Consider the following 25,951-nt stretch of genomic DNA (forward strand, 5'->3'; position numbering starts at 1 on the left):
CAATTTAACTAACAATTCCCCATGTGGAACCGTGTCAAATGCCTTACTGAAATCGAGGTAAATTAGATCTACTGCATTTCCTTTGTCTAGATAATCTGTCACCTTCTCGAAGAAGGGGATCAGGTTGATTTGGCATGATCTACCTTTAGTAAAACCGTGTTGTAATTTGTCCCAATTACCATTGACCTCAATGTCCTTAACGACTTTCTCCTTCAAAATTTTTTCCAAGACCTTACGTAGTACAGATGTCAAACTAACAGGCCTATAGTTACTTGGATCACTTTTTTTCCCTTTCTTGGAAAACATTAGCTCCCCCATCCATCAGCAAACATTCTTTAGCATCTGATGTTGCAGTTAATGCTTAATTTCATAGCAACCTTTGTAACTAATAGGCTACTAGAGAGAATTTGTGTGAATTGTGGATAGACACAGGTACACAGATTTTATTCCAACAGCTGCACAAGCACTGGAGCTGCTGACACCTTCCCATCAGCCTCCTGCCACCCTGGAGCTTTAGATGGTGAAAGACACTGGATGGACAGCCCTGGAGACCAATGACTCTGGGTCTTCACAGCATGGACAGTGGCAGCACAAGCATCTTCCATATTCCCAGCCATTGTGCCTCACCTCTGGCCTGGAGACACCAGTGTGAAAGGGGAGTTTGTTCTGCACAGCACATTTAGTTCTTGGCCTATCTACTGTATTGGTGGTGGATGGTTAGCTAGTGGGAACTGGATCAGCACCACCAAACAGCAGGATGATGGTGCCGACTTTCATCATAGCATCATAGACTCATAGAATATCAGGGTTGGAAGGGACCTTAGGAGGTCGTCTAGTCCAACCCCCTGTTGAAAGCAGGACCAATCCCCAACTAAATCAACCCAGTCAGGGCTTTGTCAAGCCTGAGCTTAAAAACTTCTAAGGAAGGAGATTCCACCATCTCCCTAGGTAACCCATTCCAGTGCTTCACCACGCTCCTAGTGAAAAAGTTTTTTCTAATATCCAACCTAAACCTCCCCCACTGCAACTTGAGACCATGACTCCTTGTTCTGTCATCTGCCACCACTGAGAACAGCCAAGCTCCATCTTCTTTCAGCTGCTGAGGTCTAGGAACAGATTAGAACCAGCATTATCAGGCTGTGCCTTTAAGAGTGTGTCACTCTGGGAGGAGTGTGTGGCCCTAGCTCCCTGAGAAATGGGCTGTGCCACTTTTCTGGGGGCCCAGGCAGGTAAGCTGAGGGCCTGGTGCCAAACATAAACTGGGGTGAATCTCTCCTAACGATTTCCACCCAGTCACGAGTTTTGTTGGGTTAGCTATTGCAAGAGAGAAATGCTTTTATGAGAAGGAAGAGTCTGTGGTGCTGTGAGATACAGGCCACTACACTAGAAATGTTTGCCAAGCCAATTATGTTGGCGGGAGGGGGTGAGGGGAAAGACACGTGATTTTTACTACATTTCTGCGTGGTCCAAGCCAAGACATTGGGATCAGAACCCAGATCCAGAGCTGACTTGCCCCAAAGTTTGAGGCCGTCCTCTGGCCGATGGCGTATCTGTTTGTAAAACAGCTGTGGTGTCTGCAGACCTGAAATGCCCATGTTGGGCCCACTTTAAAGACGTCCCCCTGCCTCCCGTCACTGGCTCTTAAGGCATCAAGGTGTCATGAGCACTAAGATCCAGACTTGATTGCAGTCATCTTTTAGGGTCTAAAATAGCCAAGTACCTTTTGTTATTTCTCTTTCTGCCTGTCCAGGTTCCACCTTCTGTAACAGGAAGTGCCATGGAACAACTGCTTATCCAGAGGTGGCCTGTCCAGCGTTCAGCACGTGTCAGATGTTCGGGGGTGTTCTGACCGGATTTGGAAAAGTCTGCTGGGTCTGAACCAAAACCCCAGATCCAAACACCCACAGCATTGTGGAACGTCACATCTGGGGGGATCTACTTCCAAACCACACCTACCTGACCAATGAATGTACACCAACCGTAGATGTAAGAGCCTCTGGGGGCACTTCAGTGCGCTGACCCATCAGAGAGTCCGAGAGCTGGCACAGATACATTGGCTCAGCAGGATATTGCTTCCTTTATCAGACCTGACAAGCTGATTAGTGCAATCTGTAATTCAGTCCATTTATGAACTAGTCAGTTACACTGTAACTCAGCTCTCTAATGTTTTCACAAAAGAGCTGTGAAAAAAGCGATAAGTTTAGAAAAGGCTGATCATTCCCCTGCAATGCCAAGCATAATTAATGGAGTTAATATATTATCTTTAAAAACACAGCTCTCATTTCTTTCACAATCAGCAGCCAATAACCGTAGTTATAGATTGACTCCATGAACAATGTCGGCTGTATTGACTAAAGTCCTCCCCATGACCATAAAAAGCGTCACTCTCCAAAGTCCCCTTGGAAATCCCAGTGGCACTCTGCAGGAGAATGGGGAACAGTTCGGAAGATTTGTCTCAAACCAAGGTGAGCATGTTGTTTGCTATTACCATATTTTCACTCCCTCCCTTTCCCTCTCCCCAAATGCATCCATTTCCTTGCTTACCAGTGTTTGATGTAACTATTTGAGAAGTGGGTGGCAAGCTATCTGTGTTGGTTGTTAGAAGGGGAGGGGAGCAACGATCACAGGTTCTTTCTTAGACTTGTGTCTGAAGTTAAAGGCAACTTATCATTTGATCATACTTGGAAGCCAGATTTCACAGAGTGCTTCCCTTTGGACTGACTTATTAAACATTCGCCATCTGTATAGAAGCGAAGTGGAAGCGACTTGGCCCCCAGTGAGGGGTGACTCCGCTGTGCCACTAAGGAATGGAGCACTTGACATCAAAATGTGACTTAATAGTCAGAATGAATGAGGTTCAGGTGATGCCTTTTTATCGCTGCTGGTTCCTTTCCTTGCCCTGCCTCACCCTGGGCAGCTCCCCCCTTCGACATGGCCCAGGGAACGCTGGCAGCTCCACTATGTGTTCACGGACTCAGCAAAAGCCTTGGGAGGTTCTAAGAATCAGGCCGAGACTGGAGGTTAGGAGACCCTTCAGTCAGGTGCCAGGAGAGAAGAGAGCTGGAATCCAGGCCCCAGAGGGTAAGAACCACAAACGGAGAAATGGGATTCAAGAAACTGAGGACTGTTCGGTTTTTTCTCAGGTAAATTTGCAAGGAACTTGCCTTTATTTTGTACAGGATGTTGTAATGCAGGGACTGATGCTGCTTGCTGCTGAGTGCATGCAGCTGCCACTGAAGATACTGGGTGTGAAGTATATTGAGCACCCCACAGCAGGCTCAGCCCTTTGCAGGATTGGGCCTGTGAAGGCTTTAGTGTGACCCCTTTACAATGCAATGTAGCATTTATTCAAGATCCACCTTCCCCTGGCGGGGTGGGGAAGGGCAGGGAGGGGTGTTAAACACTAGTGTATTCTATAGCAATGATCCAAACCCTGTCAGTGTTACCAGTGAAGGGAGAGTGATCTGAGCACCAGGAACTCCTGGCTGCTAATCCCAGCCCTGACACCAATGGACTGGGTGACCTTGAGCAAGTCACTTACCTCTCTCCCTTGGATTTCTCACCTGTAAAATGGGGGTGATAGGCACTATTATCTCCTGGGGGTGCTCTGGGGTTTAACTAGTGCTCTGTAAAGGTCTTTGAATGTGCTACACAAGTGGTGACTATGCTGTTAAATCCATTAATTTATTGTAAGGAGGGATATTATGTAGCTATGTAACTGCCATTTGATTTCTCTGTACTGTACCTTTGTGTTTCTAAGGCCTGGCCTACACACCGACTGATATAGCTATTACAGTTAGGGAGTGTGACTTTTCACTGATATAGTTAAACTGGCACTACCCTAGAGTAGATGCAATTACACCAGTATTGCTCATTCCCCTTCCTGTACGGGGGTGCTCTGCTGGTATAAGCACATTTATACTGATTTAGCTGCATCCACATTGAGGAATTGTACCACTTTAACTATACCACTCTGATAACGTTAGACCCATATAGTTAAAGCTGCACAACTTAGATAAAGCCTGATCTGCTCAGCTTCAAGGCCAGCAGCCATTGTGTGAGCAGCATCGCTGCAGCATGTCACAGAGGAGACACACACACCGTACTCTCACTTAGATGCTCCATTTGTTCTGTCTCACATTGCTGCTCCCTGTAATGTCAGTCAAAGCCACTCAGACTGGATGGTGATGGCTGCTCTTTGCGTGGGGAACAAAGACCAATTCTTCACTCCCCAGTCCTGTGGTGAGTCTCTCTGGGTTCCCAAAACAGACAAGCTGCTTTTAGCAACAGCCACCAGCCTGGTGGAGACAGTGGCAGCCTTCCAGTCAGCACTGCCTGTTATGTGCTGTGATCTTTTATTTTCCTGGTGATGGTGCTTCCGCCAGCAGTTTCTCTAAGCAGTGACTTGCTTTGTCTTCCATGTTCCTCGGGGAAATGCAGAACGGAAATGCAGCTTCCGCCCAACACGAGGGGATCCCCAAAATCATCACTGAGAATTCATATGCGAAGGAGCCGGAGAGTGAGGACAAGGTGAGACCAGTGCTCTGTCTAGGATGCCAGGCAGCTGAGACTGCAGCTTGCCACTAGCTTTAGCTGAGGGAGGGGTCCATTGTTAGGTTAGGGGCTCAACTGAACCCTGACCAAGGGGTGGCATATGGCTGCGCTGCCCTAGGGGCAGACCAAGGACCAGGCTGGAACTTGAGGAATCACAAACTGCCCCTCTTTGGCTCCATGGAAGAGGCAACCTGTGCCAGCCCTTTACCTGGTGCATATTACTGCAGGCTCAGCTAGCATGCTGTGGGGATGTCTCTGGCCAGGCTCTACCCACTGCCTCCCTGCCGCCCCTTCTTCACCCAACTGGGTGCAAGGGCGGGCAGTGGCCCCACAATTGCTGCCAGCTGCGATACAGGCAACCGCCACAGGCGAGGAAGGGGGGCACTGTGGGCGCATTGAGCACGTCACAGTCTGCCCCTAAAAAAGTGACACTCCTTGTCTTTAAAGCTCATTGTGGGCTCGTTCCACCCTATCTCCTTGTCTCTTTGTTGTCCCCCGCCCTGGCTCATGTAGCAGCTGGCCTGTCTCAGCACAGTGGTGGGGCTGGGTCCAAAGCCCATTGCATCAATGGAAAAACTCCCGTGGAGTGCCACTGGCTTGGTATGAGAGTCTTCTCCTCTGCAGCCATTGGTGTCTGCCGCAGCCTTCCTGTAGCCCACTGACTCGCCGGGTATTTTCCGAGCTCCCTGGAGAGTCGTCCCTTCCCCTCTGAAACACAAACATTGAGGCCATTGCGGAATGTGGCAGAGTTACAGCAGGTCTTTATTTTCCTTTTTGTTGGTCAGTGACGTTCCCAAAGTCAGGGACATTTTGAAAAGGGATGGAGTGAAAAAAGGGAGGGGAGGAAATAACCCTCGTCAGTGGCGTTTTATTTCACTCAATGGCAAAACGGGGGGGTGGGAGTGGGAGGAGTGGAACAACAATGACCCTTTCACATCTAAAGAAACTTTTCAAAAACTGAATTGACATACCAAGAGTTCACTTAATTTTCCTAATAAAGATGATAAAAAAAACTGAACAAAATAGTTCAAAGGGAGATTTTTCATTTGAAATTTTTTGGAGGGAGGGACAGGTATTGTGACCAGCTGTCATTGCAAGAGTCAAAAATCACTGGGGCTGGTAACACTAGCGGGAGGATTGGGGATGAAGCACTGGATCTGGGCAGTGAAGCCAGAGGCTTGGTGGTAGCAGAGGATCTTTTCTCTGGGTCTTGGCAACTGTTCCTGGGCCTTCAGGGGACTACATTCACAGATTCCAAGGCCTGAGGGGACCATTCTGATCAGCTGGTCTGACCTCTGTATAACCCAGGCTGGAAAACCCAGGCAGTGAGGCTTGCATCTAGCATCTAGCCCATCATTCCTGGCTGAGCTGTAGCATCTCACTTAGAAAGATATCCAGTCTTGATTGACGGACATCAAGTGAGTCAGAATCCACCGCATCCCCAGATCAAATGTGCCAATGGTTAATTACCCTCACTGAAAAATTGGCATCTTGTTACTAGTCTGCATTTGTCTAGTGTCAGCTTCCAACCACTAGATCTTGTTACGCCTTGTTCTGCCCTCTGCTGTCAGAAATCTCTTCCCCATGCAGGTGCTTATAGACCATGATCAACTCTCCTCTTATTCTTCTCTTGGACAAACTAAATAGACTGAGCTTCTTTGGTCTCTTGCTATAAGGCAGGCTTGGCAGACACCACACCATTCTTGTAGCTCTGTTCTGCACCCTTTCCAATTTCTCCACATCTTGTTTGACATGTGGCTGGCAGAACTGGACCCAGTATACAATGCCGTGTGCAGAGATAGTAGCACCTCCTTAATCCTACTCGATATGGCTCTGCTCACACATCCAAGCATCACACTCACCCTTTTAGCTACAGAATCGCACTCGGAGCTCCAGTTCTTTTGTCCCCAAAGTCCTCTACAGCATCATTGCTTTCCAGGCTCCTGTCCCTTCTCCTAAGTGTGACCCATGTTCTTCATCCCTTGCATTTGGCTGTATCAAAAGGCATGTTGGTCAAATGAGCTGAGCTTACCAAGTGATGTATAACTGCCCTTGGTCCATCTCGCCACCAATTTGTGTGTCCGCTGCCCATCTTACCAGCAATAATTTTCTCCTTCCAGAGCTCTGAGAAGGATAGTGAATAGCGCTGGGTTGAGAACAGATCCCTGCAGGACACCACTAGCAACAGGGAATGCTGCAGGAGTTTAGGGCTAACTGGGAGCTCCCTTCTTGGGCAAAAACCCTCTAGCAGCTGGGCCCTTACCAATGAGTTGGTGGGATTAGAGGAGAGCAGTTCTTCCCTGTGGATTGCCACTCTGCACCACATCCTTATGCACAGCATTCCTCGGGAGAGGAGACACTCCTGCAGAGGCCTTTGCCCCTTGCATGTGAAATTCAGATGCCAAGCCTGCACTTTGCCCAGGAAACACTAGAGCTTTTGGAAACAGCAGGCAAAGGGCCAACAGCTGTAGAACTGCCAGGTAGCACATGGGGTAACACAGGGTGAGACCCAGGCCCAACTGACCGAGTTTTGGGGCCCTGTGCACTCTGGAAATTGGGAGGGGGCCCACCACTTTCCTCAGACTAGAGTTCTGCTCCACCTATCTGCCCCCACTTAACCTGGCAGCCCCCACACATCCCAGCAGCCCTGACCTCCATCCCGCTCACCCAACATCCACCCACTTACTCCCAGCCCCTCACCCACCGCATCCGGGACCTTCCTGGCCACCAGCACCCCCTCCCCCCATCTCAGCACTTTGCTCGCATCCCAAGCTAGGGCAGCTCTCCCTGATCACAGCCACCCTGTTCTGCTCACTCCCCTTGCCCGCCTCAGCCCTGCGCTGCTCAGCTTTGGCTCAGCAGCTCCTCTGTCATGATTGGAGCGCGCGGGGCTGTGACCTGGCGCTTGGTGTCGCAGCACCACGCCAGCTTGGATTGGCCTTGTTTCCTGTGGGTGGAGGCTCCCTTGAGATGGGGGCCCTCTGCAAGTCCACCCAGTGCATGCTGGGTAATCCCGGCCTGCTCTGAACACTGGCCCTATGAATGTGTGGCTAATGAAAACAGCAGCGCAGTGGAACCAGATGCTTCAGGGAACCGGAGACGCCAGTGCTGGGTCTGAGTGGTGACACCCAGAACCTCAGGGGGCTGTTTGGAGCTGGCCTCAGGGGGGCTGTGCATGAGTGGGCAGGAAACAGATTGTTTGTCACCCCTATGCAGGAGCCAGCCAGAATTCCACTGGAGAAAGCAGCCCCGTCTCCCTGATAGCCCTTCACTATCTGAAGGGAGCATGAGAGGTGGGGCGAGGTGGTACTAAGTTCCCTTCCTCTCCTGCTTTGGGCACGGAGTAGGAATACACTGCACTGGGGACAGAACTATTGCTCCAATGTGGGCTCCTTATGAGGGGCCAGCCAGATTCTCAGCTGGGGGCTCCAGCTGCAATGTGGCCTTTGCAGCAGGCCTGAGGGCTCTCAGGACAGATTGGCTGAGTATGTTACTCCAAGACAGCCGGGGCAGAGCAGATATGTGTCAAATCTCCCTGAACTGGGGCAATCGTTTCAGAGACCAAGTCTGGGGGAGCAAGGAAATCCGCTCGCATTTGATTTCTGTCAAGCTTCTCAGCCTAACCGCCAACCTCTGCTCTCTGCCCCTGCTGCTGCTGAAATCGTCCTTTCTCCATTTCCAGCGCCAAGCCACAGGCACAGGGAGGGACCAGAAAGAATTCGACATGATCTATAAAATTGAAGACGTGCCCCCATGGTACCTCTGCATCCTGCTCGGCTTTCAGGTAAGGAAGGAGACATCAGAGCGCACTGCCCCACGCTCTTGTTTCCAGTGCCCTGTTGTGGTCATGACACACACACAGAGAAGTTAGTGTATTCTATGGTTTTTAATCTTTCTGGAAGGGTGCAATGTAACACCACTTTATGTCTTAAAATCCAGTCCCTTACCAACACAAAGGAAAAAAAACTAGACAGAGAAAAAGCAGGCTGCTTCCTAAAACAGGTATTACTCATTATCTGGTGCAAACTGACAGTGGCTCACACACTTCCTTACAGAGTTCTGTAGCCTGCAAGCAGGACGAGGACACCACTGAACATCTAAAGTGATCGCTGTACAATTTTAATACAGTTTTCCTTATACCACATGACCTTATACATGACTCTGAGTTTTGGTCTCATTAACAGTGGCAAGAGCAAATCCCTGACATTCAGAGATCCAGCACAAGTCGTAGTGCACCATTTAAGTCCCATAGCACATTGGAACTTAAACAGTACCATGGCTTTGTGCAGAGGCGAACTTCACTCTCCCTGGGAATGGAGGTGGGTTCTCAGATCCATCCGACAGCTCTAACCAAAGACTCCTTTACCTTCCCTGCTCCAGCACTACCTGACCTGTTTCAGCGGGACGATCGCCGTCCCATTCCTCCTGGCAGAGTTCCTGTGTGTGGGAAAGGACCAATACGCAGTCAGCCAGCTCATCGGCACCATCTTCACCTGCGTCGGGATCACCACGCTGATCCAGACCACGCTGGGGATCCGGTAGGTTGCACTCTATGGCAATTGTTCTCCATGCTTTCTTTTGGCTGTTGGTCCCTGTTGAACCATTGCACAGGAAGTTTTGAAGACGAGGCAGAGCGGCGGGCGATTGCAAATGAGGCTTTTCCTTCTTGCTCATGCAGCCTCCCCCTGTTTCAAGCAAGCGCACTAGCCTTTCTGATTCCTGCCAAGTCCATCCTGGCCCTGGAGAAATGGAAATGTCCCCCAGAAGGTAACTGAAGCTTCATTTACATCCAGGTCATGTGGTAAAGCCCATGAGTCACTTAACAGCCCCTCCAAGTACAACCCTTATAGCTAAGGGTACAACAGGGTCATAGCAGTTAAGGCCAGAGGGAGCCTACAAGACCTCCACTAGCCTGATCTCCTGCATATTAGCCTAACAACCCCACTCAATACCTGCACACTAATCCCAGCAACCAAAAGGGGACCAAGCCCATAGGAGACAGCTCTAGTATGGGCACAAACTAGGCGGGGCTGAGGTACACCAGTGCTCGAGGCCCCTGCAGTGGCAGGGAACTAATTAAATGAGAAATACTCAGAGGAACTTGGCAAGCGACCTGCTTCCAACGCCACAGAAGAAGGTGAAACCCGCCAAGGTCGCTGCCAATCTGAGCTGGGGAAAATTCCTGCCTTATCCCATATATGGTGTCAGTTAGACGCTGAGCCTGTGAGGGGGAACAGCCAGCCAAGCGCCTGAGAGAGAGAATTCTCAGTGTCATGTGCCAAGTGTCATGGCTGAAGCACAACTATCAAAAGGTAGTATAGTCTAGTAGGTAAGGGCACCAGCCCAGGAGGCCACAGCTCTGTGCCCAGTTCCCTGACCTGGAGCCAGTTCCTTCCTCTCTCTCTCTGCCTCTGTTTCCCCTCCCACACTGGTCTATTTAGGGCACGTCTACACAGAAAATGAAGGTGTGATTGCAGCACCATTAGGCGTGCCAGGGTTAGCCTTAATCCAGCTGGCATGGGTAATGTTGATCATGGTGGTGCAGGCTTTGGAATAGGCTAGCCATCCCAGTACCAGCCCTCCGGCACCCTTGTGTACATCCCTGGGCTGCCGGTCCAGGCCACTGCATCTCCACTGCTATTGTTGCCCATGCTGGGAAGATTAAAGCTCGCTCAGATATGATACCAGTGTTACAATCCCACCTTTACCTGCAGGGCAGATGTACCCTTCACCTGGACGAAGAGGGTACAGGACGGCTCTTTGGGACAGGGATTGGCCCTCACTCTGTGGGTACATGGTGCCAGCACAGCAGGGTCTCTAGATTTCAAGGGAGATGCACCAGTGTAAACAGGACTAGTGCAGTAGTGAATCATGCCCTAGGGGGCAGGGCCTGGAGGGGTGTTATCCCCACGCGTCTAACAGCCTCATTTCGTGTCTTAGAGGAGATCTACGGCAATTGGACGTTACCACTGAACACGTCTCACGTGTGGCACCCGAGGATGAGAGAAGTAAGCTGTGCTTTCTGACTATGCCGCTGAGGATCTGTCTCACCAGGAGACGGGAAAGAAGACTCCCCCAGACAAACACCAAGCTTGCTTACATCTCAGCTGTGTTAGGGCCACGCACCTTGGTGTTTATGAGATTCATCCCTGTGCAGGGGGCCAGTGCAAAGTGCAGGTGCCACTTCTGTCCCGTGCAAGCCACAACAATTTCCCCCTGCTTCTGCAGTCATGTCCAACCAAGGAGCACAAGCAGTAGGGCCCTCCAGGTGACTCTAGCCATGGTCGGGTGCACTTGATTGGTCAATGAGAAATACCTTCAAACACATCTCAGGTCAGTGCTCAGACATGCCAGTAGCACCATAGTTGTGAATGGTGCTGGGGTCTGTTTCAGTGCAGAGCAATGGAGAGGAGGCATTGCCTATTAGTTAGGACACTGGGCTAGGATGTGGGAGACCTGTACTGAATTCCCTGCTCTGCCCTGTACTTCCTGTATGACACTGGGCAAGTCACTTAGTCTGTCTGCCTCAGTTCTCAGCTGTGCAATGGGGCTAGCACTGCTCTACCACACAGGGTGTGGGACGATAAATACATATAGGATAGTGCAGTGCTTTGAGATTTGCTGGTGGAAAGGGCTATGTAAGAGCCCTGTATTGTTATTAACAAGGTCTATGCTGACAGATGGAGAGATACCTAAGTGACACCATCCTTCCTCAGCCCGGGAAGCTCCCATGTGCAAAAAAATCCAGTTTGGAATGGGACATAACCCTCTAGGCTCTAGGGCATAAGCCAGCCTCTAACTATGGAGAGCTAGAAGAAATCTTTCCCATGGGGCTGGTTAGCCCCTAACAGCCCACTGCAGGTCTCCCTGCAGCTTCCTATGGAGAAGGTGGTGCTGGCCCCAGCTAGAGGCAGGATCCTGGATTAGATAGATGCCTGGTTTGATCCAGTGTGGAAATTCCTGTGTCCAAAGGAAGTGGACACCAGACAGCATCTCCTGCTGGGAAGTAGGCTAAGACCCAGAAAATGCAGCTCATCACTGGGCTGCCTGGCCATGGTGGAGACTTGCTGGGTTTTACAATGTGTAAAATGCAGTTATTATCCAGTGGTTTAATCTTCTAACCAAACTAGAGGACTTACCTTACAGCAGCTACAAGAGTTCCAGCTCTCGCGCTGCACTCAAACAGGAGAGGCCTGGCCTGTGGCCTCCCAGACATCATCTGACTGGACTGACTGCAGCTCCCGGGCTTATTCACTAGTCAGCTTCATTTTACCCAAGACACATTTTATATGTTTTTAGTCATTTGTTCTTCTTTGAACCAGGATGCAGCCGTTTAGAATTGCTCTTGCATGATACTGGCGTGTCCCCTTATGCTGTTCAACCCAACCTTCTCTAACTTGTGAAGAGCATGGGCTGGACGGATGGATGGATGGACCAACGGATGGGTATATGTAATGACTGGATGGATGGATGGATATTCCCATTCCCATCCCAGTCCAAGGTTCTTCCATTCTTTATTCCTTTCCCTTCCTCCATGATGGAGCCTTCCCCAGCACAATATTACTCCCTGTGGACAAGGGCCAAACCCTTGCAGCACATTCTGCCCCACGGTGCTCTCTGCCCATGTGGGACAGAATGTGCTGCCTCCACAGCTCCAGGGATGGGGGGGCCAGGTTCAGCACCCAAGGTCAGAGCCATGCCAATGCCACTAGGCCGCCAGGCTCATCCCTATCTGTAGCACCTGCGGGGGTGGAGATGCCTGGCAGCGTGTGGCAGCTCTGAACTGACCACATCTACACACCTCACATGCTTTCCCCCGCTTTTGCACCATAGATCCAAGGGGCGATCATCGTGTCCAGCCTGGTGGAAGTGGTGATCGGGCTTGTGGGGCTGCCAGGAGCACTGCTCAGCTACATTGGACCTCTCACCGTCACTCCCACCGTCTCCCTGATAGGACTGTCAATCTTCCAAGCTGCGGGGGACCGCGCAGGATCGCACTGGGGCATTGCAGTATTGTACGCTCCTTGCTTATCATACAGAGACCAGCCACAGGGCTCACAGAGTGACATGCTGCTAGCACTTAGTGTCACACTCTCATGGGTGTGCATATCTGGAGGCAAAATCTGGCCCTTACGCTCCAAGTAACCCCCAGCTCAGGGTTAAATTCCATCCCCAGACGCATTTGCTGATTGCAGTGGGGTTTGCCTTATAGACCTGATCCTGCTCTAATTGAAGCCAATGGGAGTTTTGCCTACATTTGCACATTTCACATGGAAAACGTGCAGTGTTGCTCCATGTAACTTACAGCAATTGGTTTTTCATAATCAAGATCACTTGATAATGAGTATTCAAGCCAAAAAAAGGGGACAAAGGTTGAGACGGGAAGAGCAGATGGCATTAGTCATTGCTTTGCTGAGTTTTCAATAGGCTGCGAGGTTCAAAATCTGTCTGATAACTGATCTGACTGTGTGTCTGTCTATCCAAGAAGCATATAGGACACCAACCAGCACCATATCTAAGTACCAGAGCTGACTGAAAATACCATGAATGTTCAACCTGTGTTTTTGTTCCAAATTAGGATGAAAAGCTGAAATATAAACAATTTTGGCAGATCAAAATGTTCTGAAAAAAATTCTATTTGGACATGTCAAAATATTTCAGCTCAGTTCTACACTAAGCTGTGTGTGACTGAGCTGCAGCAGTATCTCATGGGAGCTATACCTCAGATGCCTCATGTCTCCATTAACCTCTATAGACCAGGGTCCCTAGTCATACTACATCTCCCATAATGCATCAGGGGCACGAGACTCTCAAGCGGTATTGTGGCAGTTCAGCATGAAGGGAAACTGATGCATTATGGGAGATACAGTCCAGTCAGGGAGTCTGGCCAATAGAAGAAAATGGGGGCACGAGGCACCCAAATTCCAACTCCCACGAGGCCGCACCACAGCTCAGACAAACACAGGTTAACGTCAAACTGTCCCGAAACAAAACATTTGATTCAGTTTGATCAACCAAAATGTTTTGATTCAGCTGGACTTGACCCAAATAGAAAAGCAAAAAAATTTCCTCTGGAAATATCTTGATTTTGCAGCCACTGCAGGAAAGAACATTTGACAGAAAATTCCTGACCAGGTCCACTCAGCACCCAATACATCCTGCTGTTGTAACCCAGCTAGTGAACAGTGGATTAGCTTACTCCAGTCAACTAAACATACGTAAGGCAAACACCTCATTGGGATTATCCTTCACCATTTACTTGTGACACATTCTCAGAAAACAACAGGAACTCCAAACTTAGCAGACACAAAATGATGAATGGGGAAATTGGTCACTGGCACCCACAAGCATGTTTGCCACACCAGCATGGATTGTATGTTCTTCTCATACACCAAATCTGTCCTCCTCATTTCTGCATAGCCCAATGGACACTGGCTTGCATAGACTGGCCCGTAACTGGTTAAAAACATTTGGGTTCAAATACATTATTGTTAATATTATTCATGGTAGTGCCCAGGAGCGCCAGTCATGGACCAAGCACTAGGTGCAGCACAAATGCAGACAAAAAGATGGGCCCATGCCCAGAGAGCGTACGATCTCTGGACAATGGTGCAGTTTGGCCCTCAGGGAGTTCCCCTTCTGCATTTCCTAGGGATGTCCTAATGGCTTTTTTTCTCTTTTCAATAGATCCATTTTTCTGATTGTTTTATTTGCCCAGTACCTGCGAAATGTGACCTTTCGGCTGCCTGGGTACAAATGGGGGAAAGGTTGTATTGTGTTCAGGCTACAGATCTTCAAAATGTTCCCGGTATGGACGGTCCTGTCCTCTTTAATTACCAGTAACTGTGTTGGGGCTGTGGTGTCGGGCTAGCAATCGCTAGCACTTACTGCTGGGCTGGAAAGTCAGAAAACGTGGCCATGGCTGTGGCATTTTGGCACTAACCATGCTGGCCAGAACCCAGGAAAGCAGAAATACTTGGAAATGTGAAATAAATGGGGAAAAGACTGGAGATAACCGAACTTTTCCAGACCTCAAAATACTGTCCTGGGTGGGTGCGTTCGCTGGTGTTACCACTGCCCTCTAGAGTATGGACTGGATACTATTCCACTGTGTGGCAGGGTCTTGCTACAGCTAAGGGCTGAGAGAACTTCTTCAACAGGGACTGAACTGTGGGGTTGGATGTGCTAACTTCAAGCTCTGCTGTTGCCGTGCTGGTCTCAGCAGTCCCATAGCACAGGGATCTCTGAGAAGTCTTAGATGGTCCTGGAGTTGTTAGTGTAGGCTGGGGGTTGGGACTTCATGGTGGGCAATTCTTGCTGTATTTGGAGCAGTTCTCCCATCCATCTTCCGGGGGTGTTGCTGCTCCATGTGCCTGGACAGTTATGTTACCTGGGCCTCTGTTTTTCATCCCCAGATCATCCTGGCTATCATGGTGGTGTGGCTGCTGTGCTATATTTTAACACTGACGGATGTTTTCCCACACGATGCTGAGGCATATGGCTACAAGGCTAGGACAGACGCCAGGGGGCAAATCATGTCAATTGCTCCCTGGTTCCGCCTACCGTATCCTTGTGAGTGAACGTGAGATTCTCTCATGACTGGCTCTGTCTAGTCATAAGGGATCAGGGAAAGTGTTTGCAGAAGTGTACATGCGTTTCCGTGCAGTGCACAAGTCAGGTTTGCCTGCCATTGGTGCACATACCAGCCCAGCTTGCAGGACACTTTTGCATGCTTCCCCAGACAAGGCAAGGAGCTAGGGCGCCTTTGCCCCTGCTCAGTATCTTCCACTGATCCTCAGAATTTGCCCCCTCACTCTGCTCCCCATGCTGGAGCTCAGACTAGGGGAGTGAAATGACCCTTTCCCCTAACCAGATACTCAGCAGAAGCTGCTGTAGGGAAAAGATCACCCTCTACCACCTCCCCTAGTGCACAGCACTGTGCTGGGCCATTGGGGTCTGTACTGATTCGCAGGGAGAGGAGTCCACTGGTAATTCCCACAGCTGAGTGGGTGGCCTGGGAGCAGAGGAAAAAAACACTAAGGCTGGCCAGGCATGGCCTGAGCTGGCATCCTCCTGCACAAGCACCACCTCTGTGGCTGGCTGCACCACCAGAGCAGAGAAGAAAGCTGGGCAGTTCTCAAGGAGCAACCTGCAGCAGCAGAAGCATATCCCCAGTGTGTGTGTGTTGGGGGAGGGCTTTAGGGGCTTGCAGCTTCCCCACCCCCACTGCCCCACAGCTGTGTTTGGGCTTCCTGGGTCACCCGTGCCACGCACAAGTCCACAGTGCACTTTGTAAGAAGGATAATGGGCTGAGCAGCCTTTGCCAGCACACCCTGTGTCTGGCCCTTTGAGTCGGGCAGGGCATGGTCCTAGAGTAGCTCCTGAGCGGGCCTGGCCACGTTCAGGGCTTGAGATGCCCGAGGCAGCTCATCCCTTGCTCTGCTTTGCCTGATGCAGGTCAGTGGGGCTTGCCTACCGTGACAGCAGCAGCTGTGTTAGGGATGTTCAGCGCTACCCTCGCTGGCATTATCGAGTCCATTGGGGATTACTACGCCTGCGCCAAGCTGGCGGGGGCTCCGGCACCACCCATCCACGCCATTAATAGGTACAGTACGAGCAGCTCACCCGTCCCTCTAAATCACTCAGGGGTTTGTGCAAGAGACAGGGTTTGCACCACAGCAAGACGATTCCTACTGGGCAGCAGTGGGTGGGAGCCAGTTAGGGTGACCACAAAGCCAGTGTGAAAAATCAGAACAGGGAGTGGGTGGTAATAGGAGCCTATATAAGAAAAAGACCCAATAATTGGGACTGTCCCTATAAAATCAGGACATCTGGTCACCCTAGAGCCAGGACACCTGAGTTCTAGGCTCACTTGTGCTAGCCAGGTTTTCAATGCCCAGCGTTTGGCCCCTCAGTAACTTTGGCCTGGCTTTCTAAGGGGCTGCGCACCCAAAGCTCCCATGAGGGCAGCTGGAGCTGCAGGTTCAGCACCTTGGAAATGTAGTTGCCGAAACATGGCTGTTGGTGCCACCATTTGGCACCCAAATTTGACCCCCATAACAGGCTACCGTTTGGCATCCATAACCTGGCTGAGCTCAGCCTTCCCAGGTGGTAACTGGACAACGCTCCCCATCTCCCATGTTTGTCAAGCATTTAGAACATGCCACATGCTGTGCAAGTGCCTCGGGTGTGGCAACGTGTGCCGCACCCTTTCCCATCACAAGGTTGCAGAAGCCGCTGGCTGGAAATTCTCCCACCACAGCCCTGCCTGTCTGCACCCCCGCCGGTGGAGGTTGTGTCTGCCGCACACAGTCTGCCTCTCCAAATGCTGCCCTGAGAGCTGCCAATGCGATGGAAATGAAATTTCACCACATGAAATTAATAGGCAGCAGGTTTAAAACAAACAAAAGGATGTATTTCTTCACACAACGTACAGTCAACCTGTGGGACTCTCTGCCAGAAGATGTTGTGAAGGTCAAGATTATAACAGGGTTCAAAAAAGAACTAGATAAATTAATGGAGGATAGGTCCATCAATGGCTATTAGCCAGGATGGGCAGGGACGGTGTCCCTAGCCTGTTTGCCAGAGGCTGGAGATTAGTGATGATACCTGTTCTGCTCATTCCCTCTGGGGCACCTGGCATTGGCCACTATTGGTAGACAGGATACTGGGCAAAATGGACCTTTGGTCTGACCCAGTATGGTCGTTCTTATGAAATTTCTTGGGTTGGCTTGTCTGTTTCCAGAGGCATTTTTACAGAGGGGATCTCCTGTATCATAGCTGGGCTGCTGGGAACGGGCAACGGCTCCACATCCTCAAGCCCCAACATCGGCGTCTTGGGCATCACAAAGGTACCAGCCAGAGAGCTTCTTTGGACACCTCCCCTCTGTGCTGAGTCAGGTGGGATCACTGTAAAGCTCTCGGCACCTGGACTGAGCAGCCAGTGCCCAGCACAGCTACCTGCCTCTCACCTGGGCTGCAGAGAATATCAGCATCTTCCACTGGCATCCTGCTTATTTTGTGGGTACAACAGAGGGTGCAGGGTTCAGGCTATAAAACTCTTCATAGATCCATAGACACCATGGCCCACGTTTTTTTCTTATGATGTAGCCCCTGTATGATGCTATTCCTAAGCCATAAAGAGGACTTAAACAGCCAATGCAATATTCTGCTCCTGCGGCTGGAGGGGGTTCTACAGCAAGCACAGAGCTGGCATAATAGCTCTTTCCAAGCTCCTGGTGTAGGTCATGGGCTGGGAAAGCAAATGATCAGGCAAAGGGATAACAGCATATGGAGGCTGACACAACTTAGAGCAGTACTGGGGCTGCTCTAAATTGCACCCAGATGGCACTGAATTAGGGAGGTGCTGTGATAGCTTAATGCCATTTTGTGCGTGCACTGTAGAACTGAAGCAGCAGAAACTCTGGCCTATTCTCCCTCATAGTGCACTGGCCTGGCTGCTCTGCTGAACGTTGGTAGCCCCAGATTTGCTTGGTCTGAGGCAGCTGTTGGAGCGTTCTCAGCAGCCAAACCTCCGTTCTGGGATTCCCGCTCCATCTGGGCCTGAGGCCCAGCTTAGTGCAGGATCTGTCTAGTTTCTGATGCTGGCCCTGAGGACCTTCTTGGTCACTGTGTTTCTATAGTGTGTCTGCAATAGCCCCTCTATGACATTGCCGTGGCAAGGAGAGGGCAGCCTCTTCTGCCCCTGAGACCTTGAATCCGCCTGGTTCCACTTGCCTCGCAGTCAGAGTTCACTTTCTGTCCCTGGGCACCTGTCAGTAAGTCTAATTATCTATGGTGCTTCTCTGTCCCCTCTTGTGTCTGAGTGCCTCCCACTCCCTGTATTTATCCTCACAACCCCCCTGTGAGGTGTGAGTGGGGGTGGTCCCAGAGCTCGGACTGCAGCCTAAAGCTGGAAATCAACAGCTGCACAGCAGTGAGCCCAAGTCAGCTTGCCTGGGCCAGCTGTGAGATTTGAATTGCAGAGTAGCACACCCGAAGTGCCTGGCCTAAGCACTGTGGGAGCCAGGTCAGGGCGTCCTAAACACATGAGACTTTTCGAGTCGATTTTCCAGAACCAGAGAGAAGGTTGTGAAATAAAAATGCTGAGTATAACAATACCCGGGTCCAGCTGTGGCCTAGGGCCTGCATCCGCGTTCCAAGGAAGCACTTTAGAGAGTTACCAACCTCACCCGTGAAAGAGCTCGACTGGAGGCTGCTCTGACACAGAAAGGCTGGGCTGTGCAGGACACTGGCTCACAGAGAAGGGAGGTGGTTCGTAGTCGGGGCACTGCCTGGGATTTATACGTCCAAGCTCCCTTCCTTGTTCTGTGACAGGTTTTCTCTGTTACCTTGAGCCAGCCCCCTCCATTCCCCAAGGCCCGAAATGAGGATAAAACATCACAGGAGCGTGGCAGGGCTAAGAGTGGAGGGAAGATGCTGCAGAAGGGCTCAGGCTTGCTGTGTTTCTCACCCAATGCAGGGTAGAGCACGCCCCACTGAGACTAATGAATAGTGCTTAGCGCATAGCGAAAGCTCCGGCATGCCAGTCTCTCCCCATGAACCAAAACATCCCCCCCCTCTTTAATTTCTAAAGTCTGACGTAGCTTGGTGCACTGAGCAGGGAGTGAGGAGATCTGGGGTCTCAGGCACTGCATGAGCTTGCACAAATCACTTCATTTCACTGTATCTCAGTTTCCCTAACCCACTGTCACCCAGAAATCAGTGCCGGAGTCTGGGTATATTGTCAGTGCCACATGTTTGTTTAGACTGTGTCACTCAGTCCTTGAGCAGAGGAGGTCACAGACAGCACCCAGAAAAACCATGTTCAGGGCTCTCAGGCCAAGCACCAGTGCCTGGTTCCCGGAGAGCAATGCTGCCACAAAAATTCCTACTATGTTAGAGAGAGTAAGGCAATGAGCAACTCCTGTCCTGCTTGCAACAACTCCCCCAAAAGGAACTGTATCACAAACCTAGTAACAACACAGCAGGTCTTCACAGACTGTCCCCTTGTTTGCATGCTGAGAAAAGGAACTGATAAAACTCTGGGTGTCTACACAGCAAAAACCCTGGAGGTGTGAATCTCAGAGCCTAAGTCTACAGACTCAAGCTTGCAGCACTCCCACTATAGTGCTAAAAACAGCCACAGACATTCCCACTCAGCCTGGAGCTTGGACTCTGAAACTGTGAGATCTACCCTACACAGAAGCATCTGGTGTCTCCCACCGTAACAATACTTACCTCCTTTGGGAAGTGCTTTGAGATCTCTGGATGAACAGAGCTGTATAATAGTAACATATTATTAATCCTGGAATGACTCTAGCCAATTTGCTTCACCTTGCTGCTGGTTTTTCTCTACAGGTGGGCAGCAGAAGAGTGGTGCAATATGGAGCTGGGATCATGCTTGTTTTGGGAACCGTCGGCAAGTTCACAGCTCTGTTTGCCTCTCTCCCTGACCCCATCCTCGGAGGGATGTTCTGTACATTATCCGGTAACATACCTATAAAGATATGTTGATAAATGTGATCAGCAGGGTGTCAAGGCAAAATTAGCATTAAATTGCAGTCCTCTTTCCTACCAATTGTTTCCTAATATATTCATTTAAATTTGATTGGCCTAAAAGTGACTTATAGCGCTTGAGCCAGGCTGAGATTTGCAATGCTGCCTAAGAGGGTTGGCTGCCCAGTGCCCATCAACATTAGCGCTGAAGCTCTCCACTTAAAGAACTTGCTTTCCTTTCAGAATCAGTTACAGTGAACAAAAGAATTGCAGCTACCTAGCATCACGGGGGACAGGGAGGGTAGCAGTGGGATGCACAGCTACTACCTATATTCTAGGGTTCAAGTTTTCCTCCAAACGTAAGAAACTATCATTCAAGCTCTACTTTTGTCTCTTGACCCTAAGCGGTGGGTCTGCCAATGCATTATAGCAGCCTTTGGCCTTGTCCATATTCAAAGTCAAATTGGTGTAACTTTAAATCTGTTTCAGAAGTGATTTAGTTAAACTGGTGCAGAATACAGTGTGACCGCAGTTACTTCAATTTCAGGCTGGTTTATATTGATTTAGCTTAACTTGGTAATGAATCAATTTAAGCTAAGTTGATATAAACCAGATTTAAATCAAATTAAGAGTGTCCACATAGGTGTTTGCACCGGTCTGATTCAATCAGCTTCAGATCACACTTTGAGGCTTGATCTATACTTCAAAGTTAAATCAACATAGCATAATCAGAATTGTGAAAAAAATCACACCCCTTACTGACAAGCTGTGCCAGCCTAACCCCCAGTGTAGACACATACGTCGACAGAAGCATTCTTCTGTTGCCATAGCTACCGTTGTTCAGGGAGCTGGTGTTTCTGCACCAATCGAAAAACTCCTTCTGTCGATGTGGCCTGTGTCTATGCGATGGGTTAATGCTAGTATAGTTACAGTGATGTAACTATGCCAGTATAGTCTTCCTAGCATTAGACATACCCATAGTTAAACCGGTGCAACTTTCAGAATAGATATGGCTTTAGTGGTACCTAATATTTTGCTTCTCAGTCCCAATGACTCAGCAGGTGGCCACCTCTGCCTCACCCGGAATGCACACAGACCCTTTGTGTCTGTAACAAGGCTGCATTTTCTCTGTTTGCACATTTGCAGGCATGATCACAGCTATTGGCCTTTCCAACCTGCAGTTCGTTGACATGAACTCCTCCCGCAATCTTTTCGTTCTGGGATTTGCAATGTTTTTCGGGCTGACATTGCCAAACTACTTGGATTCGAGCCCCAATGCCATTAACACAGGTATGTGTCTCTGGATGAAAGCCTCAAAACATGCTTTATATCCCCTATTAGTATTGCAGTGAATGGAGGACTCTACTGGACTCTTGGGATCGAGAAAGATAGGAATGTGGGTCTCTTGAGCACCATGCTAATGCATGGTACAACTGATTATCAATATTATAATTCTTAATGATGATGGAATGACATTAGGAATTTTATATAGCTTCCACAGGAATGCGGCGCGGGGGGTGGGAGGAATTTAGGGCATTTGTCCTGCTCCAAATGAGATCTAAATCCTAGTTAGCTTGTTTTTGTTTGCAGCTGTTGGTCTCTTCTCTCTCTTGATATGTGCCTATAGCTACTCTCAGTATTTCAACACCTGGTGTGCTTTGTAAACTAGATTTTTAGGAACTCTAATAAAACAAACTGGACAAATGGGATACGAGATAACACATACACTGAGTCAGCAGGCCTGAGATGCTCATATAAGTAGAATGAAGAGGGAAGGCAGGAAGGTAGGTAGATAAGATAGATGTCTTTGAGTATCAATTTAATCTAATCTGTGCCCACAAATGCCTTAGTCATAATCAAAGTTATTGCCCGGCATCACTGGTGTTTATTGGTGGGAAACAGCCAGTCCTCTTTAAATATACACGCTAGTCTGATTTTCTTTTTCAGACAGACGATAGTAGCATCTCACCCAGTGCTCCGTGTTAATCGGTGTAACATTCTGCATGTTTTATAGGTGTTCCTGAAGTGGACCAGATATTAACAGTGCTGTTAACAACAGAAATGTTTGTTGGGGGTTGCATTGCCTTCATATTGGACAACACCATTCCAGGTACAGCCATTGCAAGCTTTCACAACAAGGCCTTACAATGCACTGGTGCTGTCAGCAGCTTGAGTCACTTTGTGCATGTCTGGTTATATATTGTTTTAGTTATGCTTTCAGTCCTGGCTGGAGAGGTTAAGCTATATTAATTGTGTTAGCGAACTATCTTCTGGCAGAATCAATGATCCAGGGTTGTAGTTGGAGGTAGAGCAGGATTTTTATGTAATAAGAGCCTGTATCTTTTTGAATAGAGTTAGACCAGTGATACTCAGACCCCAGTGGTTCAGGAGTCAATTCAGTGATCAACATTGCACAAAAGAGCCACAGTTGTGTCAATTCATTGTTTCATTTACTAGTTATATATATATTAGTTTCACAGCAAAATGACTTACCATGTCTTACTAATCTATTAGAGTTCTTTGAAGGGGGTCAACAAACATATGGACAAGGGGGATCCAGTGGACGTAATATACTTAGATTTCCAGAAGGCCTTTGACAAGGTCCCTCACCAAAGGTTCTTACGTAAACTAAGTTGTCATGGGATAAGAGAGAAGATCGTTTCATGGATTGAGAACTGGTTAAAAGACAGGGAACAAAGGGTAGGAATTAATGGTAAATTTTCAGACTGGAGAGGGGTAACTAGTGATGTTCCCCAAGAGTCAGTCCTAGGACCAATCCTATTCAACTTATTCATAAATGATCTGGAGAAAGGGGTAAACAGTGAGGTGGCAAAGTTTGCAGATGAGTATCTTGAGTTGTTTTGTAAGTCCCAGGCAGACGGTGAAGAGCTGCAAAAGGATCACTCAAAACTCGGCAACAAAATGGCAGATGAAATTCAGTGTTGATAAATGCAAAGTAACACACATTAGAAAACAATCCCAACTATACATATAAAATGATGGGGTCTAAACTAGCTGTTACCACTCAAGAAAAAGATCTTGGAAGACATTGTGGATAATTCCACAATGGCTGTCAAAAAAGTGAACCGAGTGTTGGGAATCATTAAGAAAAGGGATGGATAAAAAGACAAGACAATATCATACTGCCTCTATATAAATCCACGGTACGCCCACATCTTGAAAACTGCATGCAGATGTGGTCATCCCATTTCAAATGAGATATTGCAATTGGAAAAGGTTCATGTAAATACCTTTGAAAATCTGGGCCTTGGTGTTTCAGAGTCAGAGAAAGATTTCACTCACACCACTGCAACTTTTTCAGTGGATTTACTCCTGATTTACACCATTAAGAGATGAGCATGAGACTCGATTTGTACCTCAAGCAGCTTACACAATAAGTGTCAGCTTCTGATATCATTCATACTGGTATAAATCCAGAGTAACTCCCAGAACAGTCAGTGGAGCTACATCCACATAACATTAGAATAAATGAACCTGATTTGCCACTATATGGTGTTTTGTATTCTCATTTACAACTGTGCTAAGTGAACACTGAGTAAAAATGTTACCAAATTAGAATTTACCTCTTACACTGCTATTAGAATTCTACATNGGACTATAACAGGGTTTAAAAGAGAACTAGATAAATTCATGGAGGTTAAGTCCATCAGTGGCTATTAGCCAGGATGGGTAAGGAATGGTGTCCGTAGCCTCTGTTTGTCAGAGAGTGAAGATGGATGGCAGGAGAGAGATCATTTGATCATTGCCTGTTAGGTTCATTCCCTCTGGGGCACCTGTCATTGGCCACTGTCAGTAGACAGATACTGGGCTGGATATACCTTTAGTCTGACCCAGTATGGCCATTCTTATGTTCTTAAGTATTCAACAATTGGTTAATAACATAGTAAAAGCATCCTGACTGGTTAATAACATAGATCAGTTATTAATTAAATCAGTATTTCAATATCATAGGCAGGAGAAACATTAAAGAGCCACTGGTGGCTCATGAGCCTCAGTCTGAGTATCACTGGCCCCAGCACAATAAGGCCCAGTCTTGATTGGGGTTGCCAAATGCTAAATAATAGGAAAAGAAAAGCTTTTAGAGAGGAATCTATTGAGTAATTAATTCAATATAATGACAGGTAAAACTGATCAGTCCTTCTTGTATATCCCATCTTATTCTGTGACAACTAAGGGTCACTCAGTGATGTTAAAGAGTACTATGTTTATAAGTATGAGGATATATTTTGTAGCACATACTAAATCTGTGGAACTCACTGCTGCAGAAAAACACTGGATCAAACACCATCGCAGAGTTTGTTTGTTTTTACAAAGGGTGGGATGATCTTACAAATACTAGCAAGACAGCTAGCACTACAAGCTTGATCCTGTCCTGTTTCCTGCATGCAGAGTTCTCATGGGAACTCAGGATCATTTTAACTGCATCTCCCATCCATTGATAGTGAGGTAATGCAATCTCATGCTTTCAGGTATAAAAGGTAGGGGTGTATTTCCCCCAGACACACCTCCTTGTAGAGCATTGAACAGTTGGCCAGGTACATTTTTCTGTCCTTTTGGAAGCATCAGGCCCTGGCCATTTCAGAAGGGAAGATACCAGCCTAGTCAATGGTCTGAGCCTCTGTGGAACAATCGTTTCTCCAGACAAGTGAACTACATCCAGTGGCTTATTACTTTGAATGAGTAAGCTCTTTAGCTATTCTGCTGTCCTAACACTCAGGATCTCTTGCTCTCCCCAGGGACACAGGAGGAGCGTGGGCTGGTTCAGTGGAAGGCCGGAGCACATGCAGACAAAACCACAGCTACAAATTTGAAAAGCTACGATTTTCCATTTGGAATGAGCGTGGTCAAAAGGATAGAGTGGTTCAAGTATGTGCCAGTATGCCCTGTTTTCAAGGGATTTAATGCAAGAACAAAAAGGAATTGTGACACAATGGAAAACATACAAGATAACACAGACAACCTGTTCATATGTACTAAGGTCTGAAAGACTCCTGTAATGTGACAGGCACAAGTCATTCGGTGCCAGTTAGGTACGATGTACCACAGTTCTAGTTTGTAGGTTGCTGAAGAGCTGTGTCAAACTGAAGAGGGGAGAACTTGGGGATCAGTTCATAGGGGTTCCCCCATAGTTTTGATTCATGTCCCTGTGGAGTCTACAAAGGGCAACATACCCTAGTTTGAGTCAGTCATTTTTATGCTGTGCTGTCCATTTGGTCTAAGCATGTGTGACAGCTGTGGCCTGCTTACTCTTTGAGATAGCACAAGCCTTCAGTATGGTACATCTGGCTAGTGTGTGTCAAACCCAGCACCTCAAAGCAGCTCAACCAAAACAGCAGAGCTGTGGATGGACTGACTTCAAACCAACGCTTGCAGTTTCCAACTCTAACCCCAAATTGGTTTAAGATTTGTTCAAAACTTGGCTCAGATTCACTAGAATGCTCATGAATCTAGGCAAAACTAGCCCAAGTTTTACACAACTCAACTAGCCATGTGTAATAAACTGCTATCCAGACATTCTGGGCTAAATTAATTTCTGGCGTAACTCCATAAACTTCAGCAGAATTATACCAGGGATTAATCTGGATCAGCATGGCCACCATGACACACTTGGTATGGACACTATAGCATTTTTTGTTGGGATAATGTATTTGATACATTAATATTCCAGATCACGTGTTTCTGTGTTTTTATTGACAGTGGAGAGAACTGCCCCTTATATTTGCCTCACTAGTCCCGCAACGTAACCCTGGAAAAGTTTATGTTGGATAGCTCTGCTACACCGATCTGTCTTTCCTATTGCCTGTTACATTGAGTGTAAACTACCTTGGCCTTTGCCACACTGCCATTTAATGGACAACAAATAGTTAAGATTTTTGTG

General features: G+C 48.3%; 1 protein-coding gene across 1 annotated transcript; it reads left to right on the forward strand.

Moving 5' to 3' along the window:
- Nucleotides 1-2,429: 2,429 nt before the first annotated feature.
- Nucleotides 2,430-25,057, forward strand: SLC23A1 (solute carrier family 23 member 1). Its single transcript, XM_032779680.1, has 15 exons — nucleotides 2,430-2,465; nucleotides 4,441-4,530; nucleotides 8,237-8,338; nucleotides 8,935-9,092; nucleotides 9,233-9,321; nucleotides 10,495-10,562; nucleotides 12,388-12,569; nucleotides 14,242-14,362; nucleotides 14,970-15,126; nucleotides 16,012-16,159; nucleotides 17,300-17,405; nucleotides 19,915-20,044; nucleotides 21,199-21,342; nucleotides 22,067-22,162; nucleotides 24,810-25,057. The coding sequence occupies exons 1-15, from the start codon at nucleotides 2,430-2,432 to the stop codon at nucleotides 25,055-25,057; spliced, it is 1,875 nt and encodes a 624-aa protein (XP_032635571.1).
- The last annotated feature ends 894 nt before the right edge of the window (nucleotides 25,058-25,951 follow it).

This window comes from Chelonoidis abingdonii, chromosome 7 (genome assembly GCF_003597395.2).
Source record: "Chelonoidis abingdonii isolate Lonesome George chromosome 7, CheloAbing_2.0, whole genome shotgun sequence".
Taxonomy (NCBI): Eukaryota; Metazoa; Chordata; order Testudines; family Testudinidae; genus Chelonoidis; species Chelonoidis abingdonii.

Excerpts from the sequence above, each read along its gene's own strand:
- SLC23A1 (XM_032779680.1), top strand. The coding sequence starts at position 2,430 with ATGGGGAACAGTTCGGAAGATTTGTCTCAAACCAAG. Across the intron at positions 9,322-10,494 it reads ATGGAAATGTCCCCCAGAAG|AGGAGATCTACGGCAATTGG; the intron begins GTAACTGAAGCT and ends TTCGTGTCTTAG. Across the intron at positions 16,160-17,299 it reads CCCATCCACGCCATTAATAG|AGGCATTTTTACAGAGGGGA; the intron begins GTACAGTACGAG and ends GTCTGTTTCCAG.